The following is an 18,573-nucleotide window of genomic DNA, read 5'->3' as shown; positions in this document are numbered from 1 at the left end:
GCTGAGAGCTGCAGCTGCAGAGCTGCAGGGCAGCTGCAGGCAGGCTGGGCAGGGACTGCTGAGAAGGGGCTGTGGGGATAGGCCCAGGGGCAATGGTTTGGAGCTGGAGCAGGGCAGAGTTAGGTTGGAGCTGAGGAGGAAGCTGTGCAGAGGGAGGCTGGGGAGAGCCTGGCCCAGGCTGCCCAGGGAGGTGGTGGAGGCTCCATCCCTGCAGCCCTTCCAGCTCAGCCTGGCTGTGTCCCTGGGCAGCCTGCTGCAGCTGGAGCTGGCCCTGCTGCCTGCAGGGGTGTTGGCCAGGAGGCCCTTGGAGGCTCCCTTCCAGCCTGATGCATTATGTGATTCTATCTCTGCACCTCCCCAAGTGAGCCTCCCCCTGCCCCCACTATCACCCCTGCACCCTCAGGTGAGCACCCATGCACGAGCAGCTCTGCACCTCCGGTGGTGGGGAACCCCTGCACCTCCCCAGGGTGGGCACCCCTGCACCCATGGGTGCAGCTGCTGTGAGCATGTGTTACCAGCCAGCTGCTTCGTGGTTCCCAGGCACAGGGATGGGATTTACCCAAGAGCTGGGCTCAGACAGCCTCACAGAATGGCTTGGAAGGGACTTCAGAGATCATCCAGCTCCAACCCCCCTGCCATGGGCAGGGACCCCTCCCCCCAGCCCAGGCTGCTCAAGGCCTCATCCAGCCTGGCCCTGAACACCTCCAGGCAGGGGGCATGAAAATACAGAATGCTTTACAAGCCTGTTTGGGGCAGCAAAGGCAGCAGGGGGACAGCAGCAGTGTCCCCCCCCCACCCAGCAGTGTCCCCTCCACCCTCCCTCCTGCATGGGGACAGAGCAGCACAAGCCACCAGCAGAGCCTGGGCCCCTCTGGGCTCTGTATTTATCGTACACCCCCCCTCCCCCCTATACAAATAGATACATATATATATATATACTATATAAAAGGAGGGGCAGGGGAGCAGGGCTGGCTGCAGGGCTGGCTGCAGGGCTGGCTGCAGGGCTGGCTGCAGAGCTGGCTGCAGGGCTGGCTGCAGGGCTGGCTGCAGGGCTGGCTGCACCACCCCCCCGCCCTGCACGTCGTCCCCTTGGGCTGCTCTCGGTGGCGCCGGCTCGGGTGGCCACATCCATGCCCCAGGAGGTGCTGGCGGCGGAGGGGACACCAAGGCACTGCCGCGGCGGCAGCAGGCTGGCAGCAACCCCCCCCGGGAAGCCGCAGCTCCGCCGCTCCCCGCACCCATACCCAGGTCTCTGATCACCACCAGAGGTCCCCGCAGCGGCGGCAGCCGGCCCCGGGGCTCTAGGGCACCTGGATCTGCAGGTCCTCGTCCTCGTCGGGGTCGCTGGTGCCGTCGCCGGCGTCGTCGTCGGGGCCGAAGCGGGCGCTGCGCATCTTGCCGAAGAGCGGAGCGCTCTGCTGCCGCCGCAGCCTGCCAGCAGGGCACAGCGGCTGCCGGGAGGGCCCTGGGCACAGCCCCGGGGGGGCTGCCCGAGCCGGCACCCTCCCCTCCCACCCCTCCGGCACGGCTGCAGCCTGCTGGCACCTCACGTCTGCGGCTGCCGCTGGGCTCGGGGTACAGCATCGGCCCCCAGCCCCGGTCTGGCACTGACCCTCTGCTGCGAGGCCGGGGAGCTTGGCACAAGGTGGGCACTGAGTGGGGACCCTAGGGGCTGGACAGCTCCATATTGGGCTGGGGGTGGTGCTTGGCACAAGGTGGGCACTGAGTGGGACCCTAGGGGCTGGACAGCTCCATATTGGGCTGGGGGTGGTGCTTGGCACAAGGTGGGCACTGGCTGGGACCCTTGGGGCTGGACACCTCCATATTGGACATCTCAGCCCCAGCTGAGAGCGGAGAGCAGGGAGGAATCTCCCCCCTTAAAAAGGGGTTTCCCCCATAAAAAATCCCACCCCAACCCCCAGAGTCCCTGTTCCTGGGGTGGGGGTTCAGCTCCTTGCTCACCATTTCTACCCCAACCTCCATCCACCCACACTGGTGAAGCAAACTCAAGCCCTGAAGGCCCAGGCCCAGCTCAGGTCCCACCACTTTGCTGCCTTGTTACTGGAAATGATGAATTATTAAAGGAGGAGGGGGTGGGGAGGCTGGGAGAGGTGGAGGGAGGGCTGGAGGGGAAGGTGAAGCCTCCATTATTCCTCCATGATTTAATGAAGATGTCCCAAGGAAAGAGAGGAGGATGATAAACACAACCTCCCCCCACCCCCCGGCTCCCCCAGCGCCTCCTGGAGCCGCCGGCATCGATCTCCCAGCACCACTGCAGCTCTGTGCTGCTGGAGAGGCAAACTGGGGCCAGGGAAGAGGCCTGAAGGGCAATCAAACTGCAGCCCCTGCAGCTGGGGCAGGGCAATGCCAGGCACTGGGCAGGGACTGGCTGAGAGCAGCCCTGGAGCAAAGGCCTTGGGGGTGCTGGGGGAGGAGAGGCTCAGCAGCAGCCAGCAGGGAGCACTTGCAGCCCAGAGAGCCAAGCAGAGCCTGGGCTGCAGCAGCAGAAGTGTGGCCAGCAGGGCCAGGGAGGGGATTCTGCCTCTCTGCTCCACTCTGCTGAGCCCACAGCTGCAGCTCTGTGCCCAGCTCTGCAGCCTCTGTGCCAGGAAGGCTCTGGAGGGGCTGGAAGGTGTCCAGAGCAGGGCCAGGAGGCTGAGCAGAGGGCTGGAGCTGCTCTGCTCTGAGCACAGCCTGAGAGTTGGGGTTGTGCAGGCTGCAGAGGAGAAGGCTCCAGGGAGACCTTCTGGTGGCCTTCCAGGAGCTGCAGGGGGCTGCAGGAAAGCTGGGGAGGGACTTTGGAGGGGGTGAGGGAGGGCCAGGACTGGGGGGGATGGAGCAAAAGGAGAAGTGGGGAGCTGGAGATTGGCTGTGAGGAAGAAGTTGTTGGGCAGGAGGGTGGTGAGAGCCTGGCCCAGGCTGCCCAGGGAGGTGGTGGAAGCCTCCTGCTCAGCCCTGGAGGTGTTTGCAGCCAGGCTGGAGGTGGCTGTGAGCAACCTGCTGTGGGGTGAGGTGTCCCTGCCCATGGTGGGGGGTTGGAACTGGCTGAGCCCTGAGCTCCCTTCCAGCCCTGCCAGCTCTGGGGTTCTATGAAACTCACCTCCCCCCCTGCAATACCTGGGGAGGGATGCTGAGAACCTGCCCTTGCCCTGGGTACTGCCAGGGGGAAGCTCAGTCTGGGCTCTAGGGGTCTGTGGGCAGCCCTGTGCTGGTTTAACCACCCAGCAGGGCACAGGATGCTGGGAGGCTCTTCTGGCCATGCTCTGCCCAGAGGTCAAGCAGGCAGGTGCTGGGTGAGGGGGATGGGGGGCAAAGGATAAGAGCAGCCCAGCCCTGGGCCCTGGCTGGTGCCCAGCCTGGGGCTGTGCCCAGGCTGGTGCTGTGCTCACCGGGACTGGAGGTGCTCCAGCTGCACCTGGAAGCTCTCACTCTGCTCCGTCTGCTCGTCCAGGGACCGCTGCAGCTTCCGGCTCTGGTTGTGGGCCTCATCCAGCTGGGGCAAGGCATGGGGGGGGAGGGGAGGGGAGGGGGTGGGGTAGGAGGGGATGGGGTGGGAGGGGGTGGGGTAGGAGGGGATGGGGTGGGGTGGGAGGGGATGGGAGAGGAGGGAATGGTGGGGGAGGGGAGGGGATGGGGTGAGAGGGGATGGGATAGGGTGGGAGGGGAGGGGATGGGAGGGGAGGGGACGAGGTGGGAGGGGATAGGGTGGGAGGGGATGGGGTGGGGTGGGAGGGGATGGGAGAGGAGGGAATGGGGGGGGAGGGGAGGGGATGGGGTGAGAGGGGATGGGATAGGGTGGGAGGGGATGGGGTGGATGGGGCGGGGATAGAGTGGGAGGGGATAGGGTGGGAGGGGAGGGGATGGGGTGGGAGGGGATGGGGTGGGGTGAGAAGGGATGGGGTGGGACGAGGTGGGGTGGGAGGGGATGGGGTGGGAGGGGATAGGGTGGGAGGGGAGGGGACGAGGTGGGAGGGGATAGGGTGGGAGGGGATGGGGTGGGGTGGGAGGGGATGGGAGAGGAGGGAATGGGGGGGGAGGGGAGGGGATGGGGTGAGAGGGGATGGGATAGGGTGGGAGGGGATGGGGTGGATGGGGCGGGGATAGAGTGGGAGGGGATAGGGTGGGAGGGGAGGGGATGGGGTAGGAGGGGATGGGGTGGCAGGGGAGTGGACAGGACGGGACAGGACAGAATGGGACGGGGGCAGGGCTGTTGGCAGCTGCAAAGGGAGCAGGGCTTCCCACCCCTGTCCCCCTCCAGCAGCAAGGAGCTTCCCCACCTCGTCCTCGGCTTGGGCCAGCTCCTTCTTCAGCTCCTCCACCCTCAGGCGCAGCTTCTTCACCTCGCCCTCGTGCTGCTCCACGCGGCGGTTGGCATGGGCCAGCTCTGCCATCTTCTCCTGGTACTGCTTCTTCAGCTTGGTGTGGACATGCTTCAGGTCAGCCAGCTCCTGCAGAAGGCATGGGGTGGGTGGGGAGGGGGGGGCTGAGCACATGACAGCCCCCCCCTCACTGCTGGGTGCCCCCTTCCCAGGGACTTCTCCCACCAGCTCTTCTCCACTGCACCCTGGGATAGGCCAAGAGGCAAGGGCTGGAAACTGCAGCCCAGGAGCTTCCAGCTCAGCAGGAGGAAGAACTTCTTGGCTGGGAGGCTGCCAGAGGCCTGGAGCAGGCTGCCCAGAGAGGTTGTGGAGTCTCCTGCTCTGGAGCCTTCCCAGCCCTGCCTGGATGTGTTCCTGTGCCCCCTGGGCTGGGTGCTGTGCTCCTGCTCTGGCAGGGGGCTGGCACTGAGAGCTCTCCAGAGGTCCCTTCCAACCCCTCACATCCTATGATCCTATGATCTGATGGAGCAAGTATGAGGTCACCACCACCCCTGGACTCAAGTCTGGACTTGAGAAGGTCCTGGGGAATGCTGAGCCTCTGCTGAAGTGGCAAGAGTCAAACAGGGGGGGAAATGGGACCCCAGGGTCAAGCAGGGAATATGGGACCCCAGTGTCAACCAGGGGGGGATGGGACCCCGGGTCGAGCAGGGGGATATAGGACCCCAGGGCTGAGCAGGGGGGATGAGACCCCAGGGCTGAGCAGGGGGATATAGGACTCCAGGGCTGAGCAGGGGGGACGGGACCCCAGGGCTGAGCAGGGGGATATAGGACCCCAGGGCTGAGCAGGGGGATATAGGACCCCAGGGCTGAGCAGGGGGATATAGGACCCCAGGGCCGAGCAGGGGGATATAGGACCCCAGGGCTGAGCAGGGGGGATGAGACCCCAGGGCTGAGCAGGGGGATATAGGACCCCAGGGCCGAGCAGGGGGATATAGGACCCCAGGGCTGAGCAGGGGGGATGAGACCCCAGGGCTGAGCAGGGGGATATAGGACCCCAGGGCTGAGCAGGGGGGACAGGACCCCCGGGCCGAGCAGGGGGGACAGGACCCCCGGGCCGAGCAGGGGGATATAGGACCCCAGGGCCGAGCAGGGGGGACAGGACCCCCGGGCCGAGCAGGGGGATATAGGACCCCAGGGCCGAGCAGGGGGGACAGGACCCCCGGGCCGAGCAGGGGGATATAGGACCCCAGGGCTGAGCAGGGGGATACAGGACCCCAGGGCAGAGCAGGGGGGACAGGACCCCCGGGCCGAGCAGGGGGGACAGGACCCCCGGGCCGAGCAGGGGGGCTGGCAGCAGCCTGGCAGGGGCACCTTGTTCTTCTCGAAGAGCTCAGCCTGGATGGTCTTGAGGTCGGTGTCCAGGGCGCTGGCAGCCTGGCGCCGCTTGCGGGCCAGCAGCTCCTCCAGGTCCTCGATCTGCGCCCGCAGCTTCTTGTTCTCCCGCTCCAGGTTCAGCTTCTCCGTCTCCAGCCGCTCCCGCCGGCCCCACTCGGCCGCGTTCTCCGCCTGCAGCCTCTCCATCTGGCACCGGGGGGGGGCGCGCCGGGGGAGGCTCAGCGGGGGGACGCCCACCCGCCCCCAGCCCACCCCCCCGTGGGTGCCGGCGGGGCCGGGCCGCCTCACCTCGGCGCGCAGCTCCGCCAGCTTCTTGTCCATGCTGGAGCGAGCGCCCAGCTCGTCCTCCAGGTCCTCGGAGATGCGGCCCAGCTCGTCCTGGTGCAGCTCCTTCAGGATGTTGAGCTGCAAGGAGCAGGGGAAGGAGGGGGAACACATAGCACCCAGGCTGGGCTCGGGCTGGGAGCTTCAGGCTCTGCCTGGAAAGCTTCCCACAGGTCTCGAACAGAAAGGGGCAGAGTGGAAATAAATGGCTGTGGGGAGTGAGAAAGGGCAAGAAAGGTCCAGCCCTGAGCAGCCCTGCTGCAGAGAGCGCAGCCAGAGGAGCTCCTCTGGGGAGCACTCAGGGAGTCATGGTGGGCAGCGTGCTTGGCTTGGGGGTCACAGGAGAGCAAGGGGCACAGTGGTTGCTCTAGGAACAGAGAACCCCAGGGCTGGCAGGGCTGGAAGGGAGCTCAGGGCTCAGGCAGCTCCAAGCCCCTGCCATGGGCAGGGACACCTCACCCCACAGCAGGTTGCTCACAGCCACCTCCAGCCTGGCTGCAAACACCTCCAGGGCTGAGCAGGAGGCTTCCACCACCTCCCTGGGCAGCCTGGGCCAGGCTCTCACCACCCTCCTGGCCAACAACTTCTTCCTCACAGCCAATCTCCAGCTCCCCACTTCTCCTTTTGCTCCATCCCCCCCAGTCCTGGCCCTCCCTCACCCCCTCCAAAGTCCCTCCCCAGCTTTCCTGCAGCCCCCTGCAGCTCCTGGAAGGCCACCAGAAGGTCTCCCTGGAGCCTTCTCCTCTGCAGCCTGCACAACCCCAACTCTCTCAGGCTGTGCTCAGAGCAGAGCAGCTCCAGCCCTCTGCTCAGCCTCCTGGCCCTGCTCTGGACACCTCCCAGCCCCTCCAGAGCCTTCCTGGCACAGAGGCTCCAGAGCTGGGCACCGAGCTGCAGCTGTGGGCTCAGCAGAGCAGGGCAGGGGGGGGGGAGTTTTGCTTGTGACCACAGCTTCATTTGCTTCCAGCTGGGCTGGGCTGACAAATTTAATGCTGGGGGGGGGGGAGGAATTTTCAACCCACCCCAGGCAGCAAGCCCCCAGCCTGCACCCTTGAGCTCTGCCTGCACCTATGGCTCAGCACTACAGCCCTGCCTGCAGCTGGGGAGGGGGCTGTGGGTCAACGTGTCCAACCACCCAGGCCAAGCCACCCCCCTCCCCTGGGCACTCCTGGTCCCCAGGCACCTTGCTCACCTGCTTCATCACCTCCTGCTTGTTCTTGTTGAGCTCCTCATACTTGATCTTCCACTGGCTGAGCTCGCCCTCCAGCTTCTCGATGCTCTTGCTGAGTGCCAGCTTGTCCCTGGGGAGGAGACCACAACCATGGCAGCAGCTGGCAGGACCCCAGGGGATGTCCCTCCCTGGAGGCGACCTGGCTGGGCTCAGCCCCCAGGGGATGTCCCTCCCTGGTGGTGACCAGGCTGGGCTCAGCCCCCAGGGGATGTCCCTCCCTGGTGGTGACCTGGCTGGACTCAGCCCCAGGGGATGTCCCTCCCTGGTGGTGACCTGGCTGGACTCAGCCCCCAGGGGATGTCCCTCCCTGGTGGTGACCAGGCTGGGCTCAGCCCCAGGGGATGTCCCTCCCTGGTGGTGACCAGGCTGGGCTCAGCCCCAGGGGATGTCCCTCCCTGGTGGTGACCTGGCTGGGCTCAGCCCCCAGGGGATGTCCCTCCCTGGTGGTGACCTGGCTGGACTCAGCCCCCAGGGGATGTCCCTCCCTGGTGGTGACCTGGCTGGACTCAGCCCCCAGGGGATGTCCCTCCCTGGTGGTGACCTGGCTGGACTCAGCCCCCAGGGGATGTCCCTCCCTGGTGGTGACCTGGCTGGACTCAGCCCCCAGGGAATGTCCCTCCCTGGTGGCGACCTGGCTGGGCTCAGCCCCAGGGGATGTCCCTCCCTGGTGGCGACCTGGCTGGACTCAGCCCCCAGGGGATGTCCCTCCCTGGTGGTGACCTGGCTGGACTCAGCCCCCAGGGGATGTCCCTCCCTGGTGGTGACCTGGCTGGACTCAGCCCCCAGGGGATGTCCCTCCCTGGTGGTGACCTGGCTGGACTCAGCCCCCAGGGGATGTCCCTCCCTGGAGGCGACCTGGCTGGACTCAGCTGGCACCCAGCAAGGATGCTGCTGCCCCCCTGCCCGAGGCACTCACTCCCGCTCCTTGAGCAGCACTTTCTGGGACTCATCCAGCCTCAGCTTCAGGGCAGTGACTTTGGTGGCCTCCTCCTCCACGACGCTGACGTCCTCCCAGAGCAGGCGGCTGCGCTCCTGCCGGGCGAAGGAGGCCCTGGGGCCCCGCTGCTCCCAGCCCTCCTCCTGCTTGCTCATCAAGATGTTTTCCATCAGCTCCAGCTCCTGCCGTGCCGTGGGTGGCCCAGCACAGGGGACAAGGGTGAGGGGGCAGCCCTGGCTTCCCACCCCCTGCCAGCACCCAGCTGTCACTCCATCACCCAGAGCAGAGAACCCCAGAGCTGGCAGGGCTGGAAGGGAGCTCAGGGCTCAGCCAGCTCCAAGCCCCTGCCATGGGCAGGGACACCTCACCCCACAGCAGGTTGCTCACAGCCACCTCCAGCCTGGCTGCAAACACCTCCAGGCATCAGCAGGAGGCTTCCACCACCTCCCTGGGCAGCCTGGGCCAGGCTCTCCCCACCCTCCTGGCCAACAATTTCTTCCTCACAGCCAATCTCCAGCTCCCCACTCCTGGTTTTTGTTCCCCCACTCCTCTAATCATCTGACACCCTCAAGAGTGCCTCCCCAGCTTTCTTGTAGCCCCCCTTAAGCATCCCTCCAGCCACCCCTCTCTGGTCCCCAGGGAACTGCTATGGGGTGACCAGAAAGGGACTCATCCTCCATGGGGGGCTCCCACACAGCACCAGGCTCTGCTGCCAGCTCCCTGCCTCGCTGGGAATTTGGGATGAGCACCATCCCCATTTCTGGCACAACCTCACCAGCACTGCCACAGGGGCAATCCTCTGCCAAGCTCCACGAGCTGCAAAGGCTTCCAGGGGAGGGGACATCCCCAGGCACCAAGCAGGAAGCCCTCAGGGAGTGCTCAGATCAAGCTGAGATGTGCTGCTCAGCAGCCATGCCATTATGGAAGGAACTGGCACAGATGAGTTCAGTGTCATGACAGCAGCAGAGATGGCTGGAGCAGCTGGGAGCATCCCTGCAGTGGCTCTGTGGTCCCCTCCTTCCTTCTCTTCCTCCTGCCTTCCGCACAGAGATCCCCTGGAAACTCACTTGGGCACCCTGGCATTCCAGCTCTCACTGGGAGATGCCACTGGCACAGCCAAAGCCACTGTCCCCTGTATCAGCACCCCAAGTTTTGCTGAGTGCCCAAGAAAGCAATCAGAGCCACTGCTGCACAGGGCTGTGGAGGTCCTGGACCCCCCATGGTACTACTCTGAGAGGGGTCTGACCCCCTCAATGCTGTTCCAAGAGGGGTCTGACCCCATGGTACTGCTCTGAGAGGGGTCTGACCCCCACAACACTGTCCCAGGAGGGGTCTGACCCCATGGTACTGCTCTGAGAGGGCTCTGAGCCCCTCAATCCTGTTCCAGGAGGGGTCTGACCCCATGGTACTGCTCTGAGAGGGGTCTGAGCCCCTCAATCCTGTTCCAGGAGGGGTCTGACCCCATGGTACTGCTCTGAGAGGGGTCTGACCCCCACAACACTGTCCCAGGAGGGGTCTGACCCCATGGTACTGCTCTGAGAGGGCTCTGAGCCCCTCAATCCTGTTCCAGGAGGGGTCTGACCCCATGGTACTGCTCTGAGAGGGCTCTGAGCCCCTCAATCCTGTTCCAGGAGGGGTCTGACCCCATGGTACTGCTCTGAGAGGGGTCTGACCCCCACAACACTGTCCCAGGAGGGGTCTGACCCCATGGTACTGCTCTGAGAGGGCTTTGAGCCCCTCAATCCTGTTCCAGGAGGGGTCTGACCCCATGGTACTGCTCTGAGAGGGCTCTGAGCCCCTCAATCCTGTTCCAGGAGGGGTCTGACCCCATGGTACTGCTCTGAGAGGGCTCTGAGCCCCTCAATCCTGTTCCAGGAGGGGTCTGACCCCATGGTACTGCTCTGAGAGGGGTCTGACCCCATGGTACTGCTCTGAGAGGGCTCTGACCCCCTCAATCCTGTTCCAGGAGGGGTCTGACCCCATGGTACTGCTCTGAGAGGGGTCTGACCCCCTCAATGCTGTTCCAAGGGCAGGGGTCTGTCTGTCACTCCCCTTGTGCTGCCCCAAGAAGGTTCTGTGCCTCCCACCCTGCTCTAAGCTGTCTGACCCCCTCTGTACTGCTCCAAGAGGGCTCTGCCCCCTCACACTGCTGCAGGAGGGCTCTGCCCCCTCACACTGCTGCCCACTGTTGATGTCAGGCAGTAATCTCGTGGTCACCCACAGGCAGTGGTGCTTTGGGGTGAGGAGGCCCCCCCGGCACCCCACCAGCCCTTGCCAGGCTGGGCAAGCCCCACTGTCCCTGCCTCACCTTGACTTTCGGGGGCGTCTCGGCCCCCACATCCCGCACAGGCTCATGCTCAGGGTCAGCCTCTCCCTCTGCCTCGTCGGCGTCGGGCGGGCAGCCGGCGCCAGGCTGGCCGTGAACCCGCGGCGGGCGGGCAGCCGGGGACCGCTCGTCGGGCCGGTCGCGGTCGCGGTCGCGGTCGCGGCGGAGGCTGGCCAGCTCCTTGGTGAGCGCCTCCAGGCGGTGCCGCAGCTGCCGCACCTCCTCCCGGGCGCGGTTGCGCTCGGCCCGCACCTTGCTCCACTTCTCACGCCAGTTGGCAGTGCAGTCCGACCACCACCGCATCGTCTTCTCCATCTGCGCCGCCCGCGCCCGCGCCTCCTCCAGCTCCCGCAGCCGCAGCTCCTCACGCCCTTCCCAGTCCCCTTCCAGCAGCGCCGGCGGCGGCCCCGGCGAGGGCGTCCCGCTCGGAGGGGACGGGGAAGGCTCGGGGGCCAGCAGGGCCAGCAGCGAGCCCCCCGGCAGCGGCGGGGAGCCGGCCAGGCGTGAGGCGCCGCTTTGGCTCATGCTGGGTCTGCCCTAGGACGTGGCCATCACCGCTGGGGCAGTGCCTCTGCCCGGGCGCCTGCGAGAGACAAGGGAGGGTCAGAGGGGTTCTGGGGGGGGGGGGCTGCAGGAGGTGGCTGGAGGGAAGCGGCGGTGCAGCGCCTGCGTTTGGAGGGTAGCACAGTGAGTGATGAGGTCGCTGGCATGGACTCTGGTCAGGTCTCTGGGGGTGGCCACAGCCAGGTCCCTATGGTGACCCTAGAGAGGAGCAAGTGATGGCCACAGCCAGGTCTCTATCATGACCCTAGAGAGGAGCAAGTGATGGCCACAGCCAGGTCTCTATCGTGACTCCAGTGAGGAGCCAAGTGATGGCCACAGCCAGGTCCCTATGGTGACCCTAGAGAGGAGCAAGTGATGGCCACAGCCAGGTCTCTATCGTGACTCCAGTGAGGAGCCAAGTGATGGCCACAGCCAGGTCTCCAGCAAGACCCCAGTGAAGTCCTCATCAAGGACCCCTAAGCAGGGTCCCCACTGAGGGCTGCTGGTGAGGTCTCTGGTGCTGGTTCCAGCAGCACCCCCAGAGGAGGTCCTGTGTGAGGCCACTGGCACCTTGCTCCTCTGTGCAGCCAGCACCAGCGTGGCCAAGGCCACCTCAGCCGAGGCACTGGAGGCAACATCTGCATGCCAGCTGCGTGATGTCACCCCATGAGATCATCTGCATGACATTATCTCCGGGCCTCCAGGACCATCCTAGCTGCTGTGGCAGGGGGGACCTGGCTGCACCCCAGCAGCTCCAGCGAGGCTTGAAGCCCAGCCCCGGCGCCAGCGAGGCAAGCGCAGCTCCAGCAGACCTGCCCGGCCCTGGTGGCAAGGACGCAGCCGAGGCGGCCGGGCAAGGTGGCTCTCCGCTGCTGCCGCAACAAAGGGCTGATGCCGATGGCCTGCGTCCTGGCACGGACCTCCCACCCCGGCCGGGCCGGGCGGGCAAACCGCCCCAGGAAACCTTAATGGGAGGCTGCTGGAAGCCCCTAATGGGATAAGTACAGAGGCCGGCCGCGGCCAGCCCGCAGCCTCCCGGCGGCTTTCCGGCACGGTGCAGCCTGAACCTGCTGCCAAACTCGGCCGTGCCGTGCGAGCCGGGGCCGGGGCCGCGGCCGGTGGCAGCCGTGGGCTCTGCCCTGGGGAAGAACCGGGTTTCTCTGAGGGGATTTGCTGACATGGTGAAGTTTTGGTCAACCCCGGGGAGCGGGGTGGGGGTGGGGAGCGAGCCCCGGCCAGCGCTCTCCTGATGCCCCGGAGAGGAAAGCCAGGACCCAGCTGGACACGGCACCGGCTGCCCGCCCACCGCGGTATGATGCCCACGGGTGCACGGGCATCCGTGCAACACCCTCCGGAGTCCCTGAAGAGCACCGGCACACACGCAGTGCCCACGGGAGCGCGGCACCCGTGCCACACCCACGGGAGCACCCGTAGTGGCCCAACAGCCTTGGAAGTCCCCACAGAGCACTGGCACCTCGGCGTAGTGCCCAGGGGAGTCTGCCCACGGGAGTCTCCCCACGGAGCACCGGCAGCGGTGCAGCACCCCCGGGAGCACAGACGTAACGTGGGCACCCGTGCAGCATACACAGGAGTCCCCGTGGAGCACCGGCACCCACGGGAGTCCCCATGGAGCACGGGAATCCACGCAGCGCCCACGAGAGCGCCCGCACCCGTGCAACGCCCACGGCAGTCCCCACGGAGCGCCGGCACCGGGGAAACCCCTCACGGGAGCTCCCACGGAGCGCTGGTACTCGTGCAACACCGACGGCAGCGCCCCGCCGCCGCCGCCGCCGCCGAGCCCCGCACCGCGGCCCCCAGCCCAGGCAGGCGGCGTGGCGCGCGCCCCCCGCCCCGTCCCGCGCTCCCGGTGGGGGCGGGACCTCTCTGCCCCAGAGCCTCCCCATTGGCCACGGGCGCTGGCACTCAGCTGCGGGCGGTGACGCGCCCCGGCCCGCGGGACCCGCCGCATTCCTCCGCGCCCGCCCCGCCCCGTCCCGTCCCGTCCCGTCCCGTCCCGCACGGCCCGGTATGGCCGGTACCGCACGGCACGGCCCGGCTCGGCTCGGCTCGGCCCGGCCCAGCATCGCGCCGCTCGGCTCGGTACCGCCCGTCCCGCCACGTCCCGACGCGGCCGCCCCCGCTCCCCGGGCAAAGTTTCCCGCAACTTTCGCCGCGGCTCTGCCGCCGCCGGTACCGCCCCACGCGCCGGCCCGGCCCGGCCCGACCCACTCCCCCCTCCTCCCCTCGCCTCCCTCACCGGTGCCGGTGCGGCGGCGGAGCGGGCAGCCCGGGGCGCTGCCGGCCGAGTCTCCTCCTCCCCCTTCCTCCTCCTTCTCCTCCTCCTCCCGCCGCCGCTCCCGCCCTCCGCCCGCGCCCATGGCGGGGTCGGTCCCGCCGCCGGGGCCCATCCCGGGCCCGCGGGTGCGTGTCCTGTCTGCGCGGGGGCTGCGGCCGTGCTTTTGCCACGGGGAACGAGCGGATCCCCCCCTTCACCCTGCCCCGGTTTAGTCGGGTGCGTTCCGGGGGGGGCTTTGCTCCTGCCGGGGTTCCCACGCGTGTTTGCACAGAGGGACCGTGCACGGCGATGCACACGCGTGTGGGGCGTGGGTGCACCTTGGCATCCTGCACATGCGTGTGTGTGGTTGGGCCTGGGGGTGCCCACTGGCATCATGCACACGTGGCGTGGGGTATGGGTGCCCACTGGCATCTTGCACGTGTGTGGTGTGGGTGCCCACTGCCATCATGCACACGTGGTGTGGAGTGTGGGTGCCCACTGGCATCTTGCACGTGTGTGGTGTGGGTGCCCACTGCCATCATGCACACGTGGTGTGGAGTGTGGGTGCCCACTGGCATCTTGCACGTGTGTGGTGTGGGTGCCCACTGCCATCATGCACACGTGGTGTGGAGTGTGGGTGCCCACTGGCATCTTGCACGTGTGTGGTGTGGGTGCCCACTGCCATCATGCACACGTGGCGTGGGGTATGGGTGCCCACTGGCATCTTGCACGTGTGTGGTGTGGGTGCCCACTGCCATCATGTACACGTGGTGTGGGGTATGGGTGCCCACTGGCATCTTGCATGTGTGTGGTGTGGGTGCCCACTGCCATCATGCACACGTGGCGTGGGGTATGGGTGCCCACTGGCATCATGCATGCGTGTGGTGTGGGTGCCCACTGCCATCATGCACACGTGGTGTGGGGTATGGGTGCCCACTGGCATCATGCACACGTGGTGTGGGTGCCCACTGCCATCATGCATGCGTGTGGTGTGGGTGCCCACTGCCATCACGCACACGTGGTGTGGGTGCCCACTGCCATCATGCATGCGTGTGGTGTGGGTGCCCACTGCCATCACGCACACGTGGTGTGGGTGCCCACTGCCATCATGCACACGTGGTGTGGGTGCCCACTGCCATCATGCACATGTGGTGTGGGTGCCCACTGCCATCATGCACACGTGGTGTGGGTGCCCACTGCCATCATGCACACGTGGCATGGGGTATGGGTGCCCACTGGCATCTTGCATGCGTGTGGTGTGGCCTGTGGGTGCCCACTGGCACCCTGGACACGTGTGGTGTGGCGCTGGCCCCTGACCTAGCAGCAGAGCCCCACACCAGCGTCTGCCTGCAGCATTTTCCCCAAGGGGGGAAGCGTCCAAGAGGAGTTTGTGCCCCACGGGGTGTGGGAGGCTGCCGTGGGGGCAGCGGCACCCAGGGTGGAAAGGGAATCAAATCCAAGCAAAGCTGCAGGTGCCTCCAAGCTCTGCATTTTTCCAGTGGAAAAAGAGGAAGAAAAACAATCATCCCCCCCCTCCCCCCCAAAAAAAAAGCTGGAGCTGGGGGCTGCTTTGCTCTTCCCCCACGCCCCCATCCCCTGCCTTTGGTGCCAGGGCAGCCTGAGCGAGGAGACTTCGCTTGCAGCGGGGAAGTGATTCTGCAGGCGGCTCGGACACTGCTGCTGCTGCTGCTGCCTGCTGCAGGCCAGGGGGAGGTTTGCACAGAGCCACTGAGCCAACCAGGCTGGAAAAGACCTCAGAGATCATCCAGTCCAACCTAGCACCCAGCACCCAACCCCTCCTGACACCTCAGCCGTGGCTCCAAGTGCCACATCCAATCCACCTCCAGGGATGGGGACTCCACCACCCCCCTGGGCAGCACATCCCAAGGGCCAATCTCTCCTGCTGGGAAGAACTTTCTCCTCACCCCCAGCCCAAAGCTCCCCTGGCACAGCTTGAGACTGTGTCCTCTTGTTCTGGTGCTGGGTGCCTGGGAGAAGAGCCCAACCCTCCACCTGGCTGCAACCTCCCTTCAGGGAGTTGTAGACATCAATGAGGTCTCCCCTGAGCCTCCTCTTCTGCAGGCCAAGCAACCCCAGCTCCCTCAGCCTCTCCTGCAAGGCCACTTGTTGAATGCCATCCTGTTGGACTCTGCCCATCTGTCCAGCCCTGCAAGGTCCCTCTGCAGAGCTCTTCCTGCTGGGAAGTGTGGAGGATCCAAGAGCAGAAGGGGCAGGCGAGGAAGGAGTGTGTGAGGGTGCTGGGGCACACCTGCCTGCTGGGCATCACCTGGGCACCAGCCTTCTGCAGCTTTGGCATCTTCCTCCTGCCCCAGCTCCACCTCTTCACCATCCTCAACGCCCTGCGAGGTCAGTGGGCACCACGGGAGGGGGCAGAGGGGGGAGTGGATGGGACTGGCACCCCCTGGTTGGCAGCAGCAGGACCTCGGGGGCAGGGAGGGGGATTTGATGGAACTGGCACCTCCTGGTTGGCAGCAGCAAGGTCCTCATCACCTTCCTGCTCCTCACCTGACCTGGGTGCAGCCCCGGCAGTGACCACCCTGGCACCCACCCACAGGGCTCTTCATCTGCCTCTGGTACTTCACCCTGCAGTGCCAGGGCCCCGTTGGCAACGCCTCCAGCCAATGTGCCCCAACACCAGGGTGAGAGGCTGCCAGGGCAGCTCCGGGGCTGCTCCCCAGGGACATGGCACAGAGGTGTGTCCCGGGCTGGCCAGCTGGCACCACGGGCACCACGGTGGGCTGCAGGTAGCAGGAGCTGCCCGCTGCTGGGGAGGCTGTGTCCTGGGGCCCTGCGGGTGATGCCCTCCCCTGGGGACTTGGGCTGCCCCGGTGCCACCCAGACGCCAGCTCGCAGCCCTGCCATTGGCATCTGCTGAGGGTGGAGACTCATGAACAGCATCAGGGAACTGCCAGCGCAGCTCTCCTCCACCCCTGGAGAAGTGCTGCAGCCTCCCGATGCCACCCGGGCATCCCCCAGCCCTCGGCGGGCAGAGCCAGCAGCCACGCTGTGCCTTGCCATGAGGGAAGGTCCCACTAGATGGCACAAGGCTCTCGACGATGGTGCCAGCTCCGGACAGTGCCCACTGCAGAGCCAGACCGCGGCACTGCGGCCGTGCTGGCGGGCAGTGCCCAGGGGGTGGTGCTGGTGAGCGCTGGCAGTGAGTGGAGATGGTGAGAGATGCTGGCGTGGGGTGCCAGTTAGTGCTGCTGGTCGGCAGTGGCCAGGGAGTGCTGCCAGTGAGTGGCACTGGCGAGTGGTGCCAATGAGTGGCGCTGGTGAGTGGTGCCAGTGAGTGGTGCTGGTGAGTGGTGCCAGTTAGAGGTGCTGGTGAGTAGTGCCAGTGAGTGGTGCTGGTGAGTGGTGCCAGTTAGAGGTGCTGGTGAGTAGTGCCAGTGAGTGGCGCTGGTGAGTGGTGCTGGTGAGTGGTGCCAGTGAGTGGTGCTGGTGAGTGGTGCCAGTTAGAGGTGCTGGTGAGTGGTGCCAGTTAGAGGTGCTGGTGAGTGGTGCCAGTGAGTGGTGCCAGTGAGTGGTGCTGGTGAGTAGCGCCAGTGAGTGGTGCTGGTGAGTGGTGCCAGTGAGTGGTGCTGGTGAGTGGTGCCAGTGAGTGGTGCTGGTGAGTAGCGCCAGTGAGTGGTGCTGGTGAGTGGTGCCAGTGAGTGGTGCTGGTGAGTGGTGCCAGTGAGTGGTGCTGGTGAGTGGTGCCAAGCTGCCCACCTACAGCCTGACTGGGACATCTGAGCCCTCTCGTGGGGCTGCCACCTGCACCCCTGGGTTTGCTTTCCCTGTGCCTGAGGTTCTGGAGCTGGGCATCCTGCTGTGCCCCTTGGGATGCAGAGCAGCATCCCAGCACGGTGGCACTGCCAGGGCCCTCACCCCATTGCCCTCTGCAGCTCCATGGCAGGAAGCTGGAGCCAGCTGGGGGTTGGGCTCTTCTCACCTGCACCAAGGGACAGGACAAGAGGAACAGCCTCAAGCTGTGCCAGGGGAGGTGCCAGGGGAGGCTCAGGTTGGAGATGAGGAACAGTTTCATCCCAGGAAGGGTTCTCAGGCCCTGGCTCAGGCTGCCCAGGGAGGTGGTGGAGTCTCCATCCCTGGAGGTGGTGCTGAGGGAGGTGGTTTGGTGCCGGTGGCTCAGCAGCCCCGGTGGCACTGTGAGCTCTGGGGGAGAGGGTTGGGGACTTGCTGATCCCCAAGGTCTCTTCCAAGCTCAGCCGCTCTGTCCCAAGCTGCCTGTCCCTGCCCTCTCCTGGCCGAGCGGCGTCTCCCTCCCTGCCGCCCCCCGCAGCCTGGCTGTGGGCAGCGCCGGGCTGCGGCCGGCTCTTGTTCTTTGTTCCGCGCACAAAGGGCAGCCAGCGCCGCCGCTGAGCTTCCCTCCCTCCCTCCTTCCCTCCCTCCCTCCCGCGGATGCTCAGGACAAAAGAGGGCCGTGTGCCCCCCCCCATGCCTCCCAGCCCGCCGGGCAGCGGGGTGCCCACAGCCCGCAGCCACGTGGGGATGAGCTGTGCCTTGTGCCTCATCGCCCCCCCGGCTGCCTTCCCTTAGTCAGTAAGAAGCTTGGGGGCTTGGAGAGGTGCCAGGCGCCCCGGCTTGTGCCCCCCCTCACCGCGGGAGCCTCACGTCCCGGCCGAGGCAGCTCCAGCCCCTTGGCTGCTCTGGGGATGTTTTCCACCTCCCTTTCCCCCAGGGCAAGGTTCTGAGGCTTGCTGTGTGCCAAGCACCAGAGTCGGCCTCTGGGTCTGCCTTGAGCTGGTGCCTGGGGGCAGGTGGAGGGGGAAATCATTTGGTAGTTGCCCCATGGCAGCAGGAGCACAGCAGCTGTGGGATGTGGTGGTGCCTGGGGAGGTGAGGCTGCTGGGGAGCGGTGGGATGTGGTGGTCCCTGGTGAGCTGAGTCAGGTAGGGACCAGTGGGATGTGGTGGTCTTTGGGGAGCTGAGCCCATTGGGGACCAGTGAGATGTGGTGATCCCTGAAGAACTGAGCCTGCTGGGGACCAGGGGGGGTGTGGTGGGCCTCTGGAGTTGAGGCTGCTGGGGACTGGTGCGATGTGGTGGTCCCTGGGGAGCTGAGCTCCTTGGGGACTGGTGGGATGTGGTGGTCCCTGGGGAGCTGAGCTCCTTGGGGACCGGTGGGATGTGGTGGTCCCTGGGGAGCTGAGCTCCTTGGGGACTGGTGGGATGTGGTGGTCCTTGGGGAGCTGAGCTC

The 18,573-nt window shown here is 66.2% G+C and overlaps 1 protein-coding gene across 1 annotated transcript; it reads right to left on the bottom strand.

Moving 5' to 3' along the window:
- Nucleotides 1–1,264: 1,264 nt before the first annotated feature.
- On the bottom strand, nt 1,265–13,393 carry CCDC102A (coiled-coil domain containing 102A). The gene is made up of 9 exons (XM_054170184.1): nt 13,333–13,393; nt 10,515–11,115; nt 8,186–8,388; nt 7,231–7,339; nt 6,003–6,119; nt 5,691–5,900; nt 4,278–4,448; nt 3,390–3,493; nt 1,265–1,431 (listed from the first exon to the last, which is right to left on the bottom strand). The coding sequence occupies exons 2-9, from the start codon at nt 11,055–11,057 to the stop codon at nt 1,302–1,304; spliced, it is 1,587 nt and encodes a 528-aa protein (XP_054026159.1). The 5' UTR covers nt 11,058–11,115; nt 13,333–13,393; the 3' UTR covers nt 1,265–1,301.
- Between the last annotated feature and the right edge of the window lie 5,180 nt (nt 13,394–18,573).

This window comes from Dryobates pubescens, chromosome 19, assembly GCF_014839835.1.
Source record: "Dryobates pubescens isolate bDryPub1 chromosome 19, bDryPub1.pri, whole genome shotgun sequence".
Classification (NCBI taxonomy): domain Eukaryota; kingdom Metazoa; phylum Chordata; class Aves; order Piciformes; family Picidae; genus Dryobates; species Dryobates pubescens.
The sequence above is the reverse complement of the archived record's forward strand: the minus strand, read 5'-3'. Positions and strand labels throughout refer to the sequence as shown.